Genomic DNA, 23,263 nt, shown 5'->3' on the forward strand with positions numbered 1-23,263 from the left:
GCTGGCGCTCTCTCGTTGCAGCATTCCGAGTGAGATCTTTTCACTCAGCAGTTGTTCTTGGTGAATTTTGCCTATTTACAGGCTGTCATCTTATTGAATTCCTTGTTGCTTTTTGTTTGTTACTTAATTTTCTCAAGTATTCTATAATTCTATAATATATAATAATAAAATATAATATACATAAAATATATAGTATATAATAGCATATGTAATATATTCTATAATTTTATTGTAGAATATAAGAATATGATTATATAATTATAATTCCATAGTTATTATAAAATATAATGTAACTATAGAACACATTATATAATAATCACTTACAAATTATTTTTGTAGGGATGCCTCTGAGGCTGGAGGTCTCAGGTTTGGTTTCCTGCATCCACATGGTCTGTAACTTTAGTTCCATGGGATTTGACGCCCTTTTCTGGCCTCCGTAGGAACTGTGTGCACGTGGTGCACATGTTTAATAAACATAAATAAATCCTAAAAAGTGTTTTTGCTTCCTCTTCTCTAACGTATATTTGTCAGGTGGGTTTTGGTTTTTCATGTGGTTTGTAGCACTGATTTTCTCGGACAAGGAGAAACCAGAGCAGGGGTTGTACTTTCCTTGGCTGACTCGGCTTCGGTAGAGAAGTTCTAGACTTCTTTAGTTTGAGAAAGTCAGAGTTTGAGAGATTCTTAGCCCTGGTTGTCTCGCGTCTTAGAGCTTTATTGCTGTGAAGAGACATCATGACCATGGTTACTCTTATGAAGGAAAGCATGTAACTGGGCTGTTTGTTATCACCACACTATCATCATCATGGTGGGAAGGACGGCAGCGTGGGAGAGGTGTCTGGGAGCCCCGCATCTGGATTTGCAGGCAGCAGGTAGTGACTGACATACTGGGTGTGGCTTGAGCATCTGAGACCTCAAAGGCCACCCCTAGTGATGCACTTCCTCCAACAAGGCCACACCTTCTGCTAGTGCCTCTCCGTATGGGCTGATGGGACTACTATATTCCACTCTCTGGTCCCCATAGGCTTATAGATATCACAATGCAAAAATGCATTTATTCCAACTTTAAAAGTCCTTATAGTCTATAACAAGTCTCAAACTTTTGAAATTCAGGCAATCTCTTAACTAACTCTCTGTAAAATCAAAATAAAAAAGCAGATGCCGTGCTTCCAAGATATAGTGGCACAGGGTGTACATTAATATTCCAAAAGGGAGGAAAGAGAAAATACTGTTCAGTAGGAGATTGAAAACCAGCCGGGCAAACTCCAGACTTTGCATCTCATATCTATCTGTCAAGATGTTCTTCAGATCTCCAACTCCTTTCAGTTTTATTGAACAAACGTCTTTCTCTTGGGCTGGTTCCACACCCTGTTAGCAGCTCTCCTCAGGAGATAGCCCATGGCTCTGGCATCTCTAACGTTTTGGAGTCTCTAAGGCAATCCAGGCTTAATTTTCAGTTTAACACAGTGGCCTCTCCAGGCCTCCATGCAGGGATACCCCTGACACATACCTGGTCATAGTAGATTTCCTTAGCCATGGAGGGAGATTTTTAACCCCTTTCTTGTAACTTTGACTCTAAAACCAGATCCACGGGCTAAATCATCCAAGTTCTGTTTGCTGGGGCTGCCATATGACCTCCCCTTTCGATGGAAGGGCTCACCAGCTTTTGTTTTTTGATGTTTCCTTCACTGGTTAAGCTTGGCTGTCCTAAAAGTCAGTCTCTAGACCAGGCTGGCCTCAAACTCAGAGATTTGCCTGCATCTGCCGCTGGAATTAAAGGTGTGCACCACTACACCCGCGTCCTAAGCTCTTCTTTAATTTCTTCTCACAAGTTGGAATCTTAACTGGGTCAGGTCTTGCCTGAGGTCATTGCTTCCTTTATTCCATTTAACATCAGGGTTTTCTTTAGTTTGTTCATCTCCGTGAACACAGGACTTAGCCTCAGTCTACTTTCCGATGCCCCTTTCTCCCTAAGCTGTGCATTTTGCTTTGTTCCTGTTCAGTTTGCTCCTTTTCATTGTGTATCTTCATCAGGGTCAAAACTAACAACCACACGACAGAGCCAATGCTGGGCTGTTTTGAAATTTGCTCTATAGCACAGTGAATCCACAACCCTTCAATTTAGCCTCAGGCAGACTTGTTGGAGAAGGACAAAAAGCCGCCACATTCTTTGCCAGAATATTGTAAGAATGATCTGTAGGCCATATATTAATGTTCTCCTCTGTAACCTCTTGATCTGGGCCCCCAGAGTTCAAACCACCCAAAACACCACTGTCTTCCTTGTTCCTAAGTGTATGGCCTATTAAGCTCCACTCAGAGCATTTTTCTAATCCAAAGTCCCAAAGTCCACATTCCTCCAAGCACAAGCATGGTCAGGCCTATCACAGCAGTACCCCATTCCCAGTACCATGCCGTTTTAGGGTGTTACTGCTGTGAAGAGACACTGTGACCACAGCAACTCTTATAAAGGCAAACATTTCATTGGGGCTGGCTTACAGTCTCAGAGGTTTAGTCCATTGTCATCATGAGGGGAGCATGGTGGCATGCAGACAGACATGGTGCTGGAAGAGCTGAGAGTTTTTTATTTGTATCCACATGCAGCAGGGAGAGACTGCCATACTGGATGCGTGGGCCCACCCCCTAGTGGTGTACTTCCTAAAACAAGGCCACACCCACTCCAACACAGCCACACACCTCCCAATAGTGCCACTTCCTGTGGGCCTATGGGGTTCTTTTTATTCAAAGCATCACACCTTATAAGGATTAAATGCTTCTGTCATAAGCTTATTTCCTTTTCACTTGCTAGTTGTGCCTAGTTTATTTTCTACTTGTAAATTGTATAATATTTTAAATCGAAATGACATTTTTTTTCATGGGATGCCTAAACAGTATGCTGTAGTCATTGCACCTGGGTCCTCTCATCTGGACTTCCGGTCAGCACTAAGCTTCACCGTATAGATATCGTATTTGGTGAGTGGGGTGAGCACTGAGTTATTTTGTTAGAATGTGACCGTGAGGCCAGGGACCTTGTGTTGGATACATGGAGAGTTAATTGTGTGTGATGCAAGTCTGGGAATTGTTCTACCCTGGCTGACCTTTGCCTTGGGGCAAAGGGAGTAGGATGTTAAAATATGGGTGCCAGGATCTTCCTGAGTCTTGTGGGCCTGGGAACTTGGGTGGTAGGTGTTGGTCATGGGCTGCTGATTCTTCTCATGTGTCTGCTCAGGTGATCTTAAACTTGCTTATGAGATAGAACATGTCAGGTAGCCACGCAAACCTCAATTTGAAGTCATGGTTCAGTAGGCAGACAGGTAGGGCCGTTCTGAAGACCTTGTGTTGTTTCCCTCCCCCCCTCAGTATCTTTGGTGACAATGGCATGAGCTAATAGACTCTAGTCAGGAAGCTGATTCCATGGAAGCTTGGTTTGGGAATGGGAACTTGAATGCTGTCCAGATTTAAGGATGGGGCTTTATTTGTTGAAAAAAAAATCTATCTATCTATCTATCTATCTATCTATCTATCTATCTATCTACCTATCTATCTATCTTTTTTTTTGGAGGCACGTTCTGGAAAGTATTTGGAAATAGGCACCTTATGGGTTACTTTTACAGTTTTAATTCATAGGTTCTCAGAGAATTTGGTGGGAGCTTATATTAATGGAGGATTTATTAAAATTTTGAATTTGAAAATTTGTGTTAGATATTCATTACACTGTGATTATTCAACAGAAGTCACAGGTATTTGATACTTTATAAAGAACAGTACAGGAAACCTGAGAGTCATTTAATTACTGTGATATAGTTATACTCTGTGTCTTTGCCAGTGGACTGCCTCTAACCCTCATGGCTCCAGTACTCCGTGGAGGGAGAGAAGAGCCTCCCAGTTTGTCATGCAAGAATATAATACATCATTGTGGTAGTTCCCTCAGGCATGAAAGTCACTGCTCAATGCTACAGGAGCTAATGTGGGAAAAGGGTTTCAGAATGTTACTCCAGATGCTCTGAAGGCCATCAACAGGTTTGGTTGGAGTTTGGAGCATGGGCCATAAGGGTTCCTGCCTATTTCTGTAGTCTGACCTCCTGCTGTAGGCACCTATTAGGGTTCAGGGAAGATAGCTGAGGCAGGGAGATGAGATATTTAAGGGTGTATGGTGTTACTAGAGTCACCATTAACGGTCATTTATTTCATCCTTACCTGGGGTGTGGTTTAAAGAGGGACCGCTGTGACTTGGGGCAAAGTATATTAAAAAAATAAGAAAAACATTCTCAGCTGCAGGACTTGGGAAAGTGGCTCCTGCCTGGCAGTGTGGGAGAGCTGTTCCTGATGGGTGGGGATAGATAAGCTGGCCTGAGGGTGTGAGCCTGGGAGAGCTGACCCTGATGGGGTCATAGAGCAGGAGAGCTGACCCTGATGGGGTCATAGAGCAGGAGAGCTGTCATGATGGGGGTCATAGAGCAGGAGAGCTAGTCCTGATGTGGTCATAGAGCAGGAGAGCTGTCCTAATGGGGTCATAGAGCAGGAGAGCTGGTCCTGATGGGGTCATAGAGCAGGGTCCTGTTGGGGTCATAGAGCAGGAGAGCTGTCATGATGGGGGTCATAGAGCAGGAGAGCTGGTCCTGATGGGGTCATAGAGCAGGAGAGCTGACCCTGATGATGGGGTCCTGATGGGTGGGGAGAGATAAGGAGAGCTGGGGTCCTGATGGGGTCATAGAGCAGGAGAGCTGACCCGGACGGGGTCATAGAGCAGGAGAGCTGTCATGATGGGGGTCATAGAGCAGGAGAGCTAGTCCTGATGTGGTCATAGAGCAGGAGAGCTGTCCTGATGGGGTCATAGAGCAGGAGAGCTGGTCCTGATGGGTCATAGAGCAGGAGAGCTGGTCCTGATGGGGTCATAGAGCAGGAGAGCTGGTCCTGATGGGTCATAGAGCAGGAGAGCTGTCATGATGGGGTCATAGAGCAGGAGAGCTGGTCCTGATGGGGTCATAGAGCAGGAGAGCTGACCCTGATGGGGTCAAAGAGCAGGAGAGCTGGTCCTGATGGGTGGGGATAGATGAGCTGGCCTGAGGGTGTAATCCTGGGAGAGCTTACTCTGATGGGGTCATAGAGCAGGAGAACTGTCCTAGTGGGATTGTAGAGCAGGGGAGCTGTCCCTGATGGGGTCATAGAGCAGGAGAACTGTCCTGATGTTGTCAAAGATCAGGAGAACTGACCATGATGGAGTTATAGAGCAGGAGAGCTGACTCTGATGGCATCATAGAGCAGGAGACTTGACCGTGATGGTGTCATAGAGCAGGAGAACTGTCCTAATGGGGTTATGAGCAAGAGGCCTGTCCTGATGGGGTCATAGTGCAGGAGAGCTGGTCCTGATAGGGTAATAGAGCAAGAAAGTTGTCCTGATGGGGTCATAGAGCAGGAGAGCTGTCCTGATGGGTCATAGAACAGGAGAGCTGACCCTGATGGTGTCATAGAGCTAGAGGCCTGTCCTGATGGGTCATAGAGCAGGAGAGCTTTCCTGGTGGGGTCGTAGAGCAGGGGAGCTGTCCCTGATGGGATCATAGAGCAGGAGAGCTGTCCTGATGTTGTCAAAGATCAGGAGAACTGACCCTGATGGGGTCATAGAGCAGGAGAGCTGACCCTGATGGAGTCATGAACAGGAGTCCTGGTCCTTATAGGTGGGGAATATAAGCTGAACTGAGGGTGTAAGCCTGGGAGAGCTTACCCTGATGGGTAAGAGCAGGAGAGCTTTCCTGGTGGGGTTGTAGAGCAGGAGAGCTGGTCCTGATGGGGTCATAGAGTAAGAAAGCTGACCCCGATGGGGTCATAGAGCAGGAGAGCTGACCCTGATGGGGTCATAGAGCAGGAGAATTGTCTTGATGGGGTCATATTGCAGGAGAGCTGTCCTGATGGCTCATAGAGCAGGAAAAAGCTTGTCCTCATGAGGTTGTAGAGCAGGAGAGCTGGTCCTGATGGGGTCATAGAGCAGGAGAGCTGTCCAGGAGAGCTGTCCTGATGGGGTCATAGATCAGGATGGCTGTCCTTTTGGGGTCATAGAGCAGGAAAGCTGTCCTGCTAGGGTCATGAGCAGGAGAGCTCTCCCTGATGGGGTCATAGAGCAGAAGAGCTGTTCCTGATAGGTTCATAGAGCAAGAAAGCTGTCTCGATGGGGTCATAGAGCAGGAGAGTTGATCCTGATGGGGTCATGAGCAGGACAGCTGGTCCTGATGGGGTCATAGAACAGGAGAGCTGTCCTGATGTGGTCGTAGAGAAGGAGAGGTGACCTTGATGGGGTCATGTGCAGGAGAGTTGACCGTGATGCCGCCATGAGCAGAATAGGTGTCCTGATGGGGTCATAGAGAAGTAGAGCTGTCCTCATGAGGTCATAGTGCAGGAGAGTTGACCCTGTGGGTGCTTTGAGTGCAGGAGAGCTGTCCTGATGGGGTCATAGAGCAGGGGAGCTGGTCCTCATGAGGTTGTAGAGCAGGAGAGCTGTCCTGATTCGGTCATAGAGCAGGGTAGTTGACCTTGATGGGGGTCATATAGTAGGAGAGCTGGACATTTGGTCCTTACCTGTTGCAACACTTAGAAGAGCCCTGCACCTCACCTGGGCAGCACAGTAGAACTGGCCCTGAATGTGGGAGTTGCAGGTGTGATGGCCCTGAGGGAGTGAGTATGACAGAACAGGCCCTGCAGCTTGTCTGCTGTGATGCTGGTGAGGGAGCACATCTCTCCCTCATCCTCACTCCTTGCCACCTATTGTCGTGGAGAGACCTTGCTTTGTTGTCTTGAGAGCAGGGAACTGGTCCTGCTGTAGCCATTTGGTGAGTGGGTTCTGTACCTCACCTGGGCAGCAGGGTAGACGTGGCCCTGTTCATGAAGGGTGTGCGTGGGGGTCGCCAGTGAGCTGTCCAAAGGGTGTGAGAGCTGGAGAGCCAGTGGACCGAGCAACTCAGATACCCCTCAGGCCCACATCCAGGGCTTTGACTCGGCCCATCCTATGTCTACTCCATTGATGAACTGCTTGAGGGCATGAAGGGCTGGTCCATCATTTAAAGCCACAGCATCTCCAGGACCCAGGGCACCTCATTGCAGTGAGCACTTGCAAACAAAGAAGCGTGGACAAGAGGGTAGATGCATGACACGCTGGGATATACCACAGCTTCCACAATGAGATTTCTTTTGTGGGGGAGGTTGCAAGAGTAGAGGGCAGTTATGAGGGGGAGGGAGAGGAATGGGGTTGGATGCCTGATAGGAAATGCACAAAGAACTAATAAAGGCTAAAAAATGAAAGAAAGAGAATGCTATTTTTGCTGAAGGGTCTCATGTAGCCTAGGCTAGCCTCAAACTTGCTGTGCTATGCAACTGAAGCCGAGGATGCCCTTGAGATATCCCAGTCTTTCTTCTCTTCCCTTCCCAGTGCTGGGACGACAAGTGCGTGCACCTTATCTGGCTACTTTCCAAAGTTTTAAGTTTTGATATATTTCCATCATCTAGAAGAACGATATTAAAATAACAAAAGAAACGCACAAGCACAACACTGTATCCTGTTTACGTACCTTATCTCCAGTGTATTACTGTCCCAACTGTAATTTGGGGTGGGGGAGGGATGGCTCATACAGAGAGGTAAAGTATTTTTCTCGGATTCGGCAAATAACGGGTAGGACTTGAATTCAGACCCTCTGGTACCCAGTGACATGGTTTGCTTGTTTTCGAGATGGGTCTCTCATTATGGAGTCCTGGCTGCGGTATAATGCACTGTGTAAACTAGGCTGGCACTGGGATTAAAGGCACCCACCACTACCAAATAACAACAAGAAATACTTGGTTAAAAATACAGTAAGCATGGATACTACTTCCCACCTAATATTAATAAGTGCCCACACATTGCCATACTCGTAGTAGACCCATTACACGTGGTAGGTCTGTCCCCATCCAACAGTTGATCGTAAAAGTCCGACCCTCTCTGGTCTCATTGCTTTTCCTTTTCAGGACCATCAGCACCCCCTGTTAAGCCTCAGTCTTGGTCTCTGTAGCTCAGCGTCTGGCAAGAATGCTTTCAGCAGGTTCTCAGGAAATTCTGCTCTGCGCCCAAGTAGTGCCCCAGGGAGCAGAGCTAGGGCCATAAATGCCAGCCACTCATGTGCTTACTGTGAGGAAGAGTGGGTTGGTTTAAGTGACTTAAGTACAAGGGCATAGTTTTATGGAGTAGGTGATGAGTGAATAAGTTGGGTTATTAAAAACATGATTAGACCTGATGATTTAGGGACACCTGGCTTACTTATTGGCTCACTAAGCATTTTAGCCTTGGGCATGCCTCAAGAATGGTATCAGGTTATGTCGGGATGAGCTGGCTGTCTCTCGCTGGGGCCTAGAACTTGCTGTTCCTGCCTCAGCTTCCCTGCTGTGGGAATTGTAGCCTGAGGCACCGTACAGTGCTGGTCTTGGAGTCTCAAGTTCAGTCTGTGTTCCTTCATTCTCTAAAGGCTCTGGGTGACTTAGAAACTTACTCTGCTATGGGTCTGTGACCCCTGACATGGGAGACTATGGATCCGCTTGGTTATTAGTTCCTGTGCCCAGATCTGAAGGGGCTTCAGATGGGCCTTTTCCTGTCGAGCCTAGGTGTGTCGGGTTCTGGCCTTGCCCTCTCCCATGGTCTGAAGAACTCACACCCCGTGGATGGTGGACAATTGGTGTGATATAAGGGTAGCCAGCTTGTGTGTCTTTTTTTTTTTTTTTTTTTCTTTTTTTTTTTTTTGGACCTGGGGGCCGAACCCAGGCCCTTCCGCTTCCTAGGCAAGGGCTCTACCACTAAGCTAAATCCCCAACCCCCAGCTTGTGTGTCTTACCGGTTATGCTTTCAAAAATACCAAAGCCAGCATGTGGTAAAATGTTTTGTTTTATTTAAACATAAAATTAAGAAGATTTAGAAACATCAAGTGGAAGCATTTAATATTAAATATCTTGAAATGATCTGTAAGTTAGAGTGTGTTTATTGTTCTTTTCTAGTCCCGGGAAGTGTTTTGCCCACTATAAGCAAAGGCCGGCTGCCCCGAGTGCGGGGATCCGCTGGGATCCGCTGAGATGGGGCACTGGCCCTCAGCCTCCTCAAGCTCCTGTGACCGCTCTTCCCTGCCCTTCCAGCAGATGGTCTGGGTGGTGTTTTACCCCCCTTATATTCAGGAGGATAGCGAAGGCTTTTGGAACAGAAAGTGGCGTTCTGGCACTTGTCTTCGTAAAGCGTTGGAATCCACCAGAGTGTCTTGACAGAAAGTGGGCTTCCTTCTCCTGTATGGAGACGGGGAAGAGATCTCATGTCAGATGATCCTCAGGAGATGGCAGGAGCTGTGTCTAGACATATGCCACGGCATTTTAAGAAGATGACGTAGTCAAGCCGAAAGTTTAGGAAGTGAGGAAGTAAGTCCTTTGCACAGAGCCCGTTCTGGAGTTAGCCGCAACTCAGGCGTGGGCTCTTTTCTGAATTTCACCAGCTCTTTAGTCTGGGTGTAACTTCTCAGTGCCCCAGTTCTCCTATCTGCAAAACTGGGACAACTGTGTCCTCTTTGTGTTCTTGTGAAGGTCAGAAGAGTGTGACAGCTCGGCGAGAGGCAGGGGTCGGAGGCACAGGCAGTCATGCTTCTGTCCTGCAGCACAAGGCAATATTGTAAGCATTGCAGCTACTTTCAAATGGTTCTCATGGAGCACAGTTCGTTTCGCTCTCTCTTTACGTCAGGGAGTGCCATAATGAAAGACGCGAGTGGGTGTGGTCTGGAACATTGCTGTTAAACCTGTGTTGATGACTTTGTGCTTTTAGGTACACCAAGCTCGGCTACGCAGGCAACACTGAACCACAGTTCATTATTCCGTCATGTAAGTAGAGCTCTCCTCGGGTTCCTAAAGGCTATACGTCTCAGCATTTAAAGCATCCAGTTCTGTGTGTCAAGCTGTCACATGTTTTTAGTGTCTTCTTTTAGGCCATCACCCACTTCCTGGGAAGGGCTGAATGTTGCTCTGGGAGGTGGCTGTCACCCGGACCTCATTAGTAGCACGCTTGTCCTCCGTCCCTTCAAACTCCCTTCTTTGTCATTGGCTTTCTAGTTTCACCTGGGGAGGCTGGCAGGGGCCTTCCATTATTTTCTAAGTGTCCCAACTGTCTGGAACAGTCTCTCTGGTTCCTGGAGACTGATCTGTAATTGTAAGAAGCACAGTTTCGTGGCCTGGCTGAGTGTCTGTCGCATGGCACCAGTCACTGTTGAAACTTTTTGTTTGTTTGTTTGTTTGTTTGTAACAACAAGAGGTCTATGGTTACCCTGTTCTGTTTCTTTTAACTTTTCAGCAGCCAAGGGTGGTGCACTTAGATGTCAGATATCGGGCATGAACTCATTCTACCTGTTCTTTATAACCCATGGGCCTCTCGCCAGAGGGCTAGCTGCACTTCAGAGGTAGACGTCTCTGGTTTGGATCCTAGAAACAGTTTGTCCAGGGGAAAGAGGAGTAAACACAGATGTTGCTGCTGAGGTCCTAGGACTCAGCTTGCAAGGGGAGGTTGGTTACAATGTATTTAAGTCAAGGCCCAAGCCTTTCTGTGATTAGCTGAGCATCAGATCACTAGACAGTGCACTCCAGATTCCACAGTCTCTGGCTCCGTGCCTGCAGGAAAGCAGCAGCTCTGGCTTTCCTTGGGTGTCACATGTGGAGTGTGCCTGGGAATGTGTGTGGGCTGCTGTGCTCCTGTGTTCTGGTTGTAAGTTCATACAGTGGAGCGTTGTCTGATAAGGGTACCTGGTAAATAGCAGACATGGGGACTTAGTCAACAGAACCGCAACCCAGTCCTGCAGGTCCAGAGTCCAAGGTCAAGGTGGTGCCTGGTGAAGCATCCTTTTCTAGACCTCCGGAGGGGCTGCCTTTCTCCCCACTGTGCCTTCATGTTAGCTTTGCTCTGTGTGAGTATGTGTGAGTGAAAGGGAACTGGTGTTCCTTCCTATCAGGTCAACGCTCTGACTGATTAGGACCTGCCCTCGCAACCTCTGGAGACTCACTATGTTCATAAGAGTCCTCCAAATCCAGTAATAATGGAAGCCGGGCTTCCTTCTGTGGAGGCTTAGACCTCTGACATCTGTACAGGGATTGGCCATTGGACTTCCTCAGGAGCAGTGGTCATTCCATGCTGAGTTGACAGGTTGGGCTTTTCCGTTCTCTCTTTCAAAGAAGAGATTAGATTTTTAACCTTGTTAAGCCTGACATCTAGGATGGTGTCCCCTTGGCTTTGCTGGAGCCCAGCAGCAGGCGCCCGGCGGGCTGCACCAATCAGCTGCCCTCATTCACAGAGGGACTGGAAGCCTGCTATTAGCAAGAGTCACTGTGGAAAGGCAGGCAAGCTCTCAGACTGGGGCTGTGGGAGCCTCAGCAGTGACAACAGTCAGAAGAGAATAAAGACGTCCGAGAATGGGGTGTGGGGCGGGCCAAAGGATGGGGATGTTCAAAATTCATTTTATCTGTTTAAAACTTCACTTATTTATTTTCATGCGTATGAGCGTTTTGCCTGCATGCATCTGTGCACCATGTGTTACAATGCCCTCCGAGGCCAGGAGAAGGCATTGGGTCCTCAGGGACTGGAGTTGGTTTTCAGCCACAGCGTGGGGCTGGGATTGAACCCAGGCTCTCCAGAAGAGGGGACATGCTCTCAACTACTGAGCCAGCTTTCTGCCCTCATCTTTTATTTTGTAATTTATATGTGTACACGGTGTGCATGCGTGCGCGTGTGGGTTTGTGCACTTGTGAGTGCAGAGCCCTGCACAGTCCAGAAGAGGGCAAGACCCTGGATTTATAGGGGGTTCTGAGCCACTTGAGATGGGTGCTGAGAGACGCAGTCCTCTGCGAGAGTGGCATGTGCTCCTAACCACTGGGCCATCTCTCCAGCTACCAAGGCGATCCTGTTGGCTGCAGTTCTTATGGGAGAGCCTTGCCAGAAACACAGCTGAAGGTGCGAGGGCAGACGGGTAGGTGTTGTGGTAGGCGCAGGCCTTCCTGGACCACTCACTCGCCCACTGCTTGCTTCTGTGCTGAGAGGTTTTCTGTTTGCAGAGGTCTCATTTACAAGACCAGCTTGAGGATGTTTGTGCTGAAGAGGCTTCAGGAGAGATGGATCTGGAACTTACCTAGCTGGCACCAGACCCATGTCCCATAGCACACGGAGGGGGGCGGGAGGGGGAGAGCGGGGGGGAGAGAGAGAGAGGGGATGGGGAGAGAGAGAGAGAGGAGGGGAGAGGGAGAGGGAGAGGGAGGGAGGGGGGAGGGGGAAGGGGAGGGAGAGGGGGAGAGAAGGGAGAGGGGGGGGAGAAGGGAGAGCAAATGAGCAGTGGAACAGAGAGGGGGATGGAGGGAGGGAGGGACAGAGGGAGAGAGGGAGGGACAGAGGGTATTAAGGACTGAAGCAAGACTGTGATCCCATGTGGCTGAAGGTTGTAAGGTGGAAGCTGAGCTCCTTGCAGCCTGACAGGAGATAGGATTGAAGTCTGGAGAAGAGTCATGTGACTGACTGGATTGTCCTCCTAGGGAAGCTCATTTTGCACATCAGGAATGCTTACAGGACCCCAAGGGCTTCCACAAGGACCTGCCTACTGGGAGTATACTGGCAATACACCTCTCCAGACTATCCGTAGATCTGTCCAGGCCTCACTGTGTCTGTCTGTTGAAGGCGCTGTGTTGTAAGCCTCACCGTTTGGAGGAAGTTTATTCTTTTCCTGCCTGTTTTTGTTTTGAGGTTGCTGGAGATGTTGGGAGCTGAGGAGAGCGTGTTGAGCAGGGCAGCGGAGAGGGCAGTGAACAGGGAATGTCAGGGGTGGGGCGGGATGGGGGAGGGGTGGGGCAGTTGCCTGTCGCTCAGACTAGGTGAGTTCTGGAGGAGAACTTGTCTTCAGAGGCCCTGAGGCAGCTTTGTTGTTGTTCTTTATTGAGGTGGATGTTACTGTGTAGCCCTGGCTGGCTGGGAACTCTTCATGTAGACCAGGCTGGCCTCTAACTCCCATAGCTTTACAGGCCTCTGCTTCCCTGTCTGCTGAGATTAATGCTGTGTGCCCCCACTCCTGGTCTGTTTTTTTTATTCTTTTATTAAATGAAGTTAAATATAGCCTTAATATTTTGGCTTGGTCAATAAAATGCAAAAGAAAATATAGTAAAGCTCCAGGACACCGCCCACAAAGGCACAGTAACCTTTCATCTTCATGTCAGAGTAAACACAGACCTTCAGGTGCTGGGTAAGGAAGTCTGGCCAGCGCTGGCCCGCAGTGACACGGGCCTTGGAAGGTTTTAGTTGCTGTAAGTGTATCTGCTTGCTCTGCCATCACGCGAAGTGAGGTTCTCAGATAACAGCTGTCTGTGATGGACACCTTTCAGGCTGCGTCTCAGCCCCTCCTTCCTTCCTCCCTCTCTCCCCTTCCTTCCCTCCTCTCCCTCGCTCCCTCCTTCCTAACTTCCTTCCTGTGGTGGATATTTTCTGCCTAGGTTTATAGCGTTATATTTCAGCTTTAACTTCTTCAGTGTTGTCTTTAGTATGTATCACTGCTAACGTATGCAGGTCTAAGCCGAGTCTAGTGTGCTATAAAACTTAGTCGCCTTTTGCTGACTCCTCTTGCCTCAGCTTCCTTGTGCAAGGATTCCAGACATAGGTCATTACGTCCAGCTAACATTTTAGCCACACCGATATTTCCCGGTTTTTCTATTATTCATAACAGTGTAGCGAACATCTCCTTGTGCGCATGCCCATCTCCCCTGCAGGGGTCTGAGCTGCTCTGATTGGGTGGCCACGGTGTGGCTGTCTTTTCAGGAGTCCCGTGTGGACCTCCGCCCACCAGCACCTCCAGCGAGGTTCTGTCTTCCCTCGGTTAGCCGAAGTTCAGTGAATGTAAAGTTACCCGGCTTTTAGACTTTGACTTCTCTGATTACCAGTAAAGCTGAGAACCATTTGTTGGCTGTTGATGTTTTTTGCCGTTTTTAAAATTACATTTGTGTTAAGTTTTGGTGTTATGGGGACACTAGGTATCGTGTACTGATTTGTTACAGCTATTGTTCCTATTTTTGTGATTATTTGTTTATTTTTGTGGTGTTAGTGCGTACTTACCACTGAGCTGCATTCCTGGCGCACTGTGACATTTTTAAACCGATTTTATTTTTGTCATCTAGAAATTTTAAATTTTGATAGAGTGAAACATTTCAATGTCTTTTCAGCTTGTAATCTTTCTATTTTTAAAAGTGCACTCCCCTTCCAAAGAGCTCATAAGGAATTGTGTATTTTCCGAGTTAAGGTTTGAATATGTATGAAGGATAGCTAGTTGGTTTCCAAGTCTGAGCCAGTTGCCCCAGTGATCAACACGCGCATTCCCATCTGACACTCCTTTTCTGTCACCCCGGGGTCATGCTTGTGCTGGGAATATTGTTCTGGAGACAGGATTTTACCAGATAGCTCAGAACTGTCAGTTTTCTGCCTCAGCCTCCAGAGTGCTGGGATTATAGGTGTGAGCCACCACGCCTGCCCATGCTTAGGAACATTCGGTCTTCATTTTCTTCATTGATGTGTTCATCAGTCTCTGCTTCGGGGTGCGGTTTGAATCCCATTGTTGTGTTGAACAGTTTTCTCTAGTGGGTTTGATGTTTCCTTTTTCTTTCCTTCCTTCCTTCCTTCCTTTCTTTTTCTTTCTTTTCTTTCTTTTTGAATGATTTGGCTCTTCCTTTAGAATCAGTTAGATAATTATAAAAACTCTAAGAAGCCTTGATTTGAGATACTCAAATTTCTAGGCTAATTTAAGATTTTTACATGTCATTTGATATTCACAGGCAAGAAATGAGCCTTCAACCCCTGTGCGTGAAGGCAGTATAGTGTTGGCCTTCGTTTAGTCGTGTTCAGTGACGTTTATTGTCTTTAAATTCTTCCATATGCTTTTTTTTTTTTTTTGGCTAGATTTATTTTCAGCAGTTTTATGTCTTATTGTGTGTGGATTTATTTTAAAGATTTATTTTTATGAGTCCACTGTCGCTGTCTTCAGACACACCAGAAGAGGGCGTGAGATCCCATTTCAGATGGTTGTGAACTACCATGTGGTTGCTGGGATTTGAACTCAGGACCTCTGGAGTTCAGTCAGTGGAGCAGTCAGTGCTCTTAACCACTGAGCCATCTCTTCAGCCCTGGATTTATCTTTAAAATTAAGCTTTTTAATTAGTTCTTGCTAGCCACATAAGCATGCTCTCGGGGCTGGAGCAGCTGAGAGTGTGTACTGCTCGTTCCAAGGGTGTGAGTTCGGTTCCCAGTACTCGTGTTAGGCAGTTAACAATGTCTGTAAGTCCAGCTCGAGGGAATCCTGTGCCCTCTTCTGGACTCTGTGAGCATCTGCATACACACATGCACAGTCCCACATACAAATGTGTAACCTGAAATAAGAATCAACCATAAAGAGTAACACGTTGAGATGTGTAAGTTATTTTTGTATGCAGCTGCATTTGTTTGATGCCTGAAGACGAACCCTCCCTCTCCCCCTCCCTCCCTCGTACCTTCAATGCCTTCCTAGCACGGAGGTTCTGGATACATGAGTTGGATGCTGGGGCTCTAAACTCAGGTTCTGTTGCTCTTAAGCAAGGCAGGCTCCTTACTGATTGGGCCATCTCCCAGCCCCCTCTGCAGGCAGGCCATTGTATTGCTGGCAAGTAATGGTCGTGTTTGGCTTCTAGTTCCCGTCTTAATTTTGTTTCCTTATTGTGGCTGTTTGTATTTGCCTGTTCTTTTGGAACATTTATTTACTTATCGTATGTGGGGTGTACATGCACCCACAGTATGCGTGTGGAGATAGAGAACGGCTTCTAAGAGTCAGTTCTCTTTTTCTATCATGTGGGTCTCAGGGATGAAGCTCAGGCTTGGTGGCAAGCACCTTGACTCGCCAAGCCATCCTGCCGGCCTTTGGGGGCTGTTATGTTGGCTAGAACGTATATGAAAACAGTAATTAGAACTGGGGCTTGCAGGTGCTTTTACCACACTGACTGTAAAGAGAGCACGGTTTTAGTGTGTCATTAGTGGTTCTGTATAGGTTTATGGCTGTACCATTTCAGGATTAAACAATGTTCTAAGCGACACAGCTGGGCCCTTGAGAGGCAGAGACAACCAGGACAGGTTGTGTTCTTCATGTTGATTATATTCCGATTTTTATTTTCTGAACAGAAATCGTAAGACAATGAGTTTAGATGGCAGGACGTGGTGTTTCCAGACACTCCATTGTTTTCCTAAAGGCGGTGTCTTCTGTCCGTCTGACTCCTGCCGTTCGGCTGTGACGGTCTGGCATCCATAGGATTTCTGATTTTATCTTCACCCCAAATGTGCTAAACAAAGAGTTACTCTCTGTGTACTTGACACCGTACTCTAAGGCAACACTGCCTGACTACATAAGACACACATATGGAACATGACTTTGATATTTGCAGAACACAAGAAGTCCACTTGGACATTTAGATTTTCTTTCTTTGTTCCTACTGAGATCCTCAAAAGTAGATAGCAAGAATTTCATTCACTTCAGCAGTGCATAGGATGGCGCCCGTCAAGCTCCTCTGAACAGAACGCTACAAACATTCCAGCAAAACTTAATGCCTGGAAGTGTGATCAAAAAATATAAACACGGTGTGTCTGAACTAGACTGGCTTTACTGTGCAGCTTTCCCTAGGGAAAACAAAGCCCCGAAAGAGAAGTAACAACAAATTAGATACAAAGAAACAGTGTGGGAGTTGGGCAGGATAACCCAACCGGTAATCCAATCAGCAGGCTGAGGCAGAAGGTTGGAGAGTTTGGGCCAGCCGGGACCATACAGCAAGAGTCTGTCTCAAAAGCCATCCAAACAGTAAAATCCTATTCTGTTCCAGGGAGCTGCTTCCGTACGGGTGTGCTATTCCGTACGGGTGTGCGCAGGTCTTTGTTTGAAATTTCTCCTGAAGAGTGTTACAGGCTTGTCCTAGGGACCTTGCTTGGTAATGGGATATCTCTGCCATCTCTATCTGGTCTTATTTAAGATGAGGTTCCTGATTCCTGCTCTATGGTTTATCGCACCATGAGATTCTTATCTTGTTTCTGGCAGTTTGAGGTCAAAGTGCAAGGTTTCCATCAGGCCTTTTAGGACACCTAGTTGGAAAGGGTTTGCGTTAGTGTTGGGTGGGGAGGAGGCCAGGCTCTGTAGCTTGCTGTGGGTGCTGGGGTAGCTGGCTGACCTAGGTTAAGTATCATCTCCTTCCCCTACTTCCTCCCTCTCTCCCACCTCTCTCTTCCCCTCCCCCTTCTTTTCTGCCACCAAAACTTAGCTTTGTTATGACCTAGGCTCAGAACAGGGAGGGATAAGATTTACTTTTCTGTCATTTACATTTCTGTTTGTCCTCCTTTATTTCCTGTTAAGTCTTAGGCTTTTTGGGGGGGTTGGGGTGGGGCATGGCTTTCTTTTCTTTTGGTTCATGTTTTGCCCCAGACTCTTGGCAGATGTGAGAAATGTCATGAATTGTGGGATCTTTTTTTCCCCTCACCACCTCACATTTTGTACCTCTGGCTTGACAGTTTAACAGAAACTTATACATAATTTCGCTTGTTCTTGCCAGACGATAAAATAACTCTGTATCTTTTCCTTCTTTTAGAAAAATATTTTATGTGTGCGGGTAACTTACTTGCACGCATGTCTGTGCACCACAATCATTTCCTGCCCACAGAGGTCAGAAGAGGGTGCCAGATTGCTCTGGGCCTGTAGTTACAGGCGCTTGTGAGCCAACTGATGCTAGGAGTAGAACCCAGGTCCTCTGGGAGAGCTGCAAGTGTCCTTAACCACTGAGCCATCTCTCCAGGCCCTTCTTGTATCCTTCTCTTTTCACTTCATGTTACTTCATGATGGAAAAAAGAAAAAGATATCCCATTCACTCTTAAAATGCTGCTTTAATTCTGCAGCTGTAGTAATTTGAGGGTGTCAGAAAATTTACTTTTAGAAATAATTTATGTGTATATTTGTTTTGGAATAATGCTTTACATTTACTTGTTATTACTATTATTATTATTATTATTATTATTATCACCATCATCATCATTATTATTGGTGTGTGTGTGTGTGTGTGTGCTTGTGGCACAGAGTGCACAGAGGTCAGACGATGAGCTGCTGGTGTCAGTTTTCTCCTCCTACCCGTTGGCCCTCGAGGTTGAACTCAAGCCATCAGACCTGGTGGCGTGGGCCTTTCCCCTGAGCCATCATGCTAACCCCAGAATCATTTTTTAAGATGAATTCTGCAAAGCTTGTATCTCACAGTTCCAGATAGGTGTGTAGTTGAGTTTATTTTAAATGTCCCACTGTGGAAGTAATGGGAGGTCCCTGGCTGCCTGCTGACACAGTTACAAGCTCACTAAACTCAGCTGTGCAGTTTTTAACTGTGGCCTTGTCGATGACCACTTTGTGTAGCAATCTTAAAAGCTGGACACAACCTGCTAGGGTACAAACATTTGAATTTTGTTCTGTTATCTCCCCTCCCACCCCCATGATTGAAAAGCAAGTATGCTTAGCAGCTACAGAGAAAGCGACTGTGGTCCTGCTGCCCAGGGTTAGCTGTGCCTGCTTTGACTGACAATCTCAGGCCCACACAGGGGTGGTCTGCAAGTTACTGAAATGGAGCTTGTGGTTCTGTAAGACCACCTGGAAGCTCTGTGGGAGGCTTTGATACGGTTTCACTGCCTCTGACTTCAGATGAGGTAGGAGCCCTGGGTGTGCCTTGTCACCGTTGTGATTTGCTCTGTGGAACATTCTTCACTCTGTGGAACATTCTTCACTCTGACACTCCTTTAGAGTGACTTTTAAAGGATGACTTATTGGATGAATCCATTGTCACAGTGTTTCTTGATTTCTCCCCTCCCAGTGGTTCCATCTTGCTGCTCCTTGAGCATTCAGGCACATTTTCAGTGTGGTACTATGTCCCTGTTGAGTGTGTCTGTCTGTCTGTCTGTCTGTCTGTATTATGCAGTGCTGCAGCCCTACATAGGAGGTAGTGGGACACATCCCTCCCTTTCCTGGTGAGAGCACTTACCACAGAGCAGCTAGCCTGGAAGTGGTGAGCTTCATGTGCAGAGGGGAAATCATCAGAAAGATCACGCACCCCGCCTTTTGAGGTACACACAGGATTTTCACTGTGGAACTCTGAGGAATTTCTGTTTATTTGCAATGGTGACTGTGGCTTCACCAGGTATATACTAAACCCCTTAGGAGGTTCTGTTGGCATAACCTCAGAGTTTAGACTTACACTGGAACAATTTGGAATAGTTTGGGCGTTTTCCAAATTCACTATCAGATTTCAATGGCGTAGAGCACGTTTCTCTAGCGCTCACTGGTGGCAACTGCTCAGGTGCAAAGCCTGGCTCTGTCTCTTGGAAGCAGCATGACCTTGGTTGTTGACATAGCAGTACCTACCTGATAGGCTCCCCTGAGGACCCAGTGACAGTGACACACAGAGGAGCAGCCGAGCGCTCCCTAACTGCTGCTTCTTACTTTAGTGATTTGCATGTGTCTGTCCATGGAGATGTAGTAGAAGACAAGTATTTCTGACTCGGAGGTGTCTCTAGACCCTGTGGTAGACTGGTTGGCGTTCTTTTTGTAGAATGTATTGGTGGGAGTAGGAAGGACCAGTGACATTGAGAACATGCCCTCACCTGCTAGGTAGTCAGGGAACGTTTCCAGGAGGGGATGGTTCCCGCAGACACCTGAGGATGAGGAAGAGTTGAAAGGGAGCTCTGAGTGTGATCAGGGGTTAGGGTGTCAATGCAGTGGAATCTTTGTTTCATAGTTCATTGGATATTAAATTCTGGAGTGAAGTTTATATGATTATTATTACTAATATGTACTGCTAAGACCTGTGATATTGTTGTTTGAATAATTATATTTCTCTTTTTGCAACAGATGCCGGCCTATAACCCAATAGCTTCATTTTAATTGGAATGCACAGTTTCCCCCTCTTTATAAATAAGCTCTATATCTAAGAACTAAGATGTCATTTCATTAAAATGACTTAACACATGCACATTGTTTTTCCCTTCGTCTTCTATGTTGTATAGAACTTTGCCCTCCACCCTATTTTACAACCTCCCCAACCCACGGTGGGTGTATGGCCCATAACATCCCCTGCTTGCTTATGGGGTCCTCCAGATGAGGCTGATTAATAACATTGCTTCTGTGCCGACATTAAAAGCAGTTCCCTCGCATCCCACTGAGATGATACTGGAAGAGAGCTATTTGTTTCTCTGTTACGTCACGTGCTCGCCACGTCTCCTGTGAGCATCCCAACCCCAGATACAACCTAAGCAGTCACCATTCACTCGTTTGGACATACAGATCATGTGCATTTCCTGAAACTTCAGGTAGCGCATGGAGACTGCTGGCGTCTTTGTGAAAGAAAAAATCTCTCTCCCTTCAGGTATTGCCATCCGAGAGTCGGCAAAGGTAGTTGACCAAGCCCAGAGGAGGGTGTTGAGAGGAGTTGATGACCTTGACTTCTTCATAGGGGATGAAGCCATTGATAAACCTACCTACGCTACCAAGGTAAAGTTGCGCCACAGTGCGCTTGGGTAAGAGCAGAGCCAAGCCGAGCAGAGCCTGGCTGTGCCTGGAGATTGACCTGTGCGTTGTGGGCTGTCCCTTTCTTTCGCTCAGGAGGAGGTGGATAGTTGAACGGGGTCTTTGCTTTTGAAGAGGTGCATTTCTGAGTGGAGTACCGAGTCACACAGCAGGGTGAGCAAGCTCAGCAGGGTGAGCAAGCTCTGCCCTTCTGGGAAGGTGCAGGTTGACTAACTCATGTCAGATTTGGAAACTTGCAGACTGAGTGACTAAGAAGAAGCACTAATATTAAAGCAGGCATTTTGAAGACATGATTTACATTACTTTTTAAATTTAGCATGCCAAGCCATGGATTGCATCCTGGCATTTTCATAGACACAAGTCACTGTACTTTGTCTTACTCTTCCCCACTTCCTCTGATGACCTCATGACCTCCCTTGTCTACCTGCCCACCTTTGCAGTTCCCTCCCTTCCTCCAAACACTCCTCCTCTCTGCCCTCGTGACACATGAACTTCACCATTCTCCTTTTCTTCTGCCTTCCTTAAGAGCACTTCCCCTCCACTCATGGTACCCTTTTGCTTTCACTCATTACAGGAACACACAGACATACATGTACATTCACACACACACACACACACACACATTCTCTCTCTCTTACACACATATACACACAGACTCATTCACACACATACACATACATAGACACAGAGAGAGAGATTGATTGATTGATTGATTGATTTAAATCTAGGTTCCATATATGAGAAGAAACATGCAGTCCCTGTTTTTCTGAGTCTGGCTTATTTTATTTGCCCCAACAGTCTCCCTTTGCATCCATTTTCTTGCAGTTGTCATGATTTCACTTTTTTATTTTTTTATTTATTTATTTTTTTTTTTTTTTTTTTTCGGAGCTGGGGACCAAACCCAGGGCCTTGCGTTTGCTAGGCAAGCGCTCTACCACTGAGCTAAATCCCCAACCCCTGATTTCACTTTTTTAAATGGCCAAATAAAATTCCATTGTGTACCGGTACTACACTTAAAAGGAATCCACCCACGTGTTGATAGACATCTGGCTGGGTTCCATTTCTTGGCTACTGTGAATACACAACAGTCGCCATGGACATGCCTATATCTCCCCGGTTCATGCCTTGGAGTCCTTCAGTTGTTACATGCCGTACGTGGACTCCCTGGGCTATACTGAGTTCTGTGTTTAGTTCTCTTCAGGAACCTCCACACTGACGTCTGTAATAGTTCTATCGGTTTACAGTTCACCAGCAGTGCTCAGTAGTTCCTGTTTCTCCACCTCTTCACCAGCAAAACCAGTGTTTCTTCCGTAATCACAAAAGGACCAGAGGGCGTTGGTGTAGATGAGTCTGCCCATGGCCACCCAGGTAGTTCCATGTACTGAGAGGCGCTGCCGTAAACACACTGTATGAGTAGTTCCTTATAAACCATGCTGTTTAAATTCCGATCACCGGGAGCTTCCCACAGGACGCCTCTGTTCTGTTGGCCCACACGGCCTCCTCTGTGCTTGCGTGGTGAAGTTGTTGCTTCTGTCCTTTTTGCTCCAGTGGCCTATACGACATGGCATCGTTGAAGACTGGGATCTTATGGAAAGGTTCATGGAACAGGTGGTCTTTAAATATCTCCGTGCCGAACCTGAGGACCATTATTTTTTAATGGTGAGTAGTTGGAACCAAGAGAAATATATTCCTGCGAATTCCAAAGTACTTGGATTTTTTTAAAACACAAAGTCCTCCTACAGACTTTGGCATGAATCAGGCTGCTTTTAGGGCCAAATACCAGAAAGTGCAAGAAAAATATCAAGGACCTAAAAGGCTTAGCACCCTGTAGCTCAGGAAGGCCAGAGCCTGGCTGCCTTGGGCCGCTTGGTTCAACAGCTTGGAGACAGACTGGTCTTTTAGTATGGCGTCTTCTCGTGGCTCTCTGGTGCCTCAGGACAGCTGTCCAACTCTCTGTGTTGCTACTTCAGAGTCTTCTTGTATGTCTGCTCAGTAGTAGAAGGAAACTTCCTGAAGCTTGGCAGCCATTCTGAGGAACCTTCCGGTGGTTTTGCCCAGTGCCTGAGTTGTCAGTGGGTCTCTTAGACTGAGAGGAGGGGTGACTACTGTAACCTCCAGCACAGGGTCCAGAGAGGGAGGCTTGGGTGGGAAGCTCTTGTGTCCTCTGTGTCCTGGAGAAGTAAATGAGTGTTATTCTGTCATAGCAGAGGATGTCACTTTGCAGTGTTTAGATCCTACTGTAAGAGGGAGCTGATCTGAGCTATGGGCTCTGATCATGACACTTAAGTGTCCTGTCAAACAAATCAGCATAGAGAAATAAGGAGAAGTCCCTCTCGGCATCTATGAGATCTGATTGTTCTGTTCAACAATGTTTCCTTCTGTGGAGTAGCCTTTTTACATTAAAAGTAGTTCAAGGTATAAAACGCTTACTTCATAAACAGCAACTCTATACAACATAAGCTGCACATTAAACGCAGGTGAGTAAGCTTTGGATTTCTCTATGCAAGCATATTGTTAAATGGTTTCAAATTCAGTTATAATTATTTCCTACACACACTCTTTAGAGTTGTCTGGTTTAGAAGGTGGTAACTACAAGGCTAATAGTTATGGAATCTACATGTTTAATGTCTATCAAGGCAAGTCTTTGAGTGTGC

The 23,263-nt window shown here is 46.9% G+C and overlaps 1 protein-coding gene across 2 annotated transcripts in view; it reads left to right on the plus strand.

Moving 5' to 3' along the window:
• Actr3b (actin related protein 3B) overlaps positions 1 to 23,263 on the plus strand; it is a 94,221-nt gene that overhangs the window by 29,966 nt on the left and 40,992 nt on the right. Inside the window, exons 2-4 of one of the 2 annotated variants that reach the window (XM_032907166.1) lie at positions 9,806 to 9,861; positions 20,449 to 20,573; positions 22,158 to 22,268. In XM_032907166.1, the coding sequence (XP_032763057.1) occupies positions 9,806 to 9,861; positions 20,449 to 20,573; positions 22,158 to 22,268 (292 nt within the window). The remainder of the gene's footprint in view (positions 1 to 9,805; positions 9,862 to 20,448; positions 20,574 to 22,157; positions 22,269 to 23,263) is intronic. The other variant, XM_032907167.1, reaches the window with a different exon arrangement.

Source organism: Rattus rattus, chromosome 6, assembly GCF_011064425.1.
Source record: "Rattus rattus isolate New Zealand chromosome 6, Rrattus_CSIRO_v1, whole genome shotgun sequence".
Lineage (NCBI taxonomy): Eukaryota > Metazoa > Chordata > Mammalia > Rodentia > Muridae > Rattus > Rattus rattus.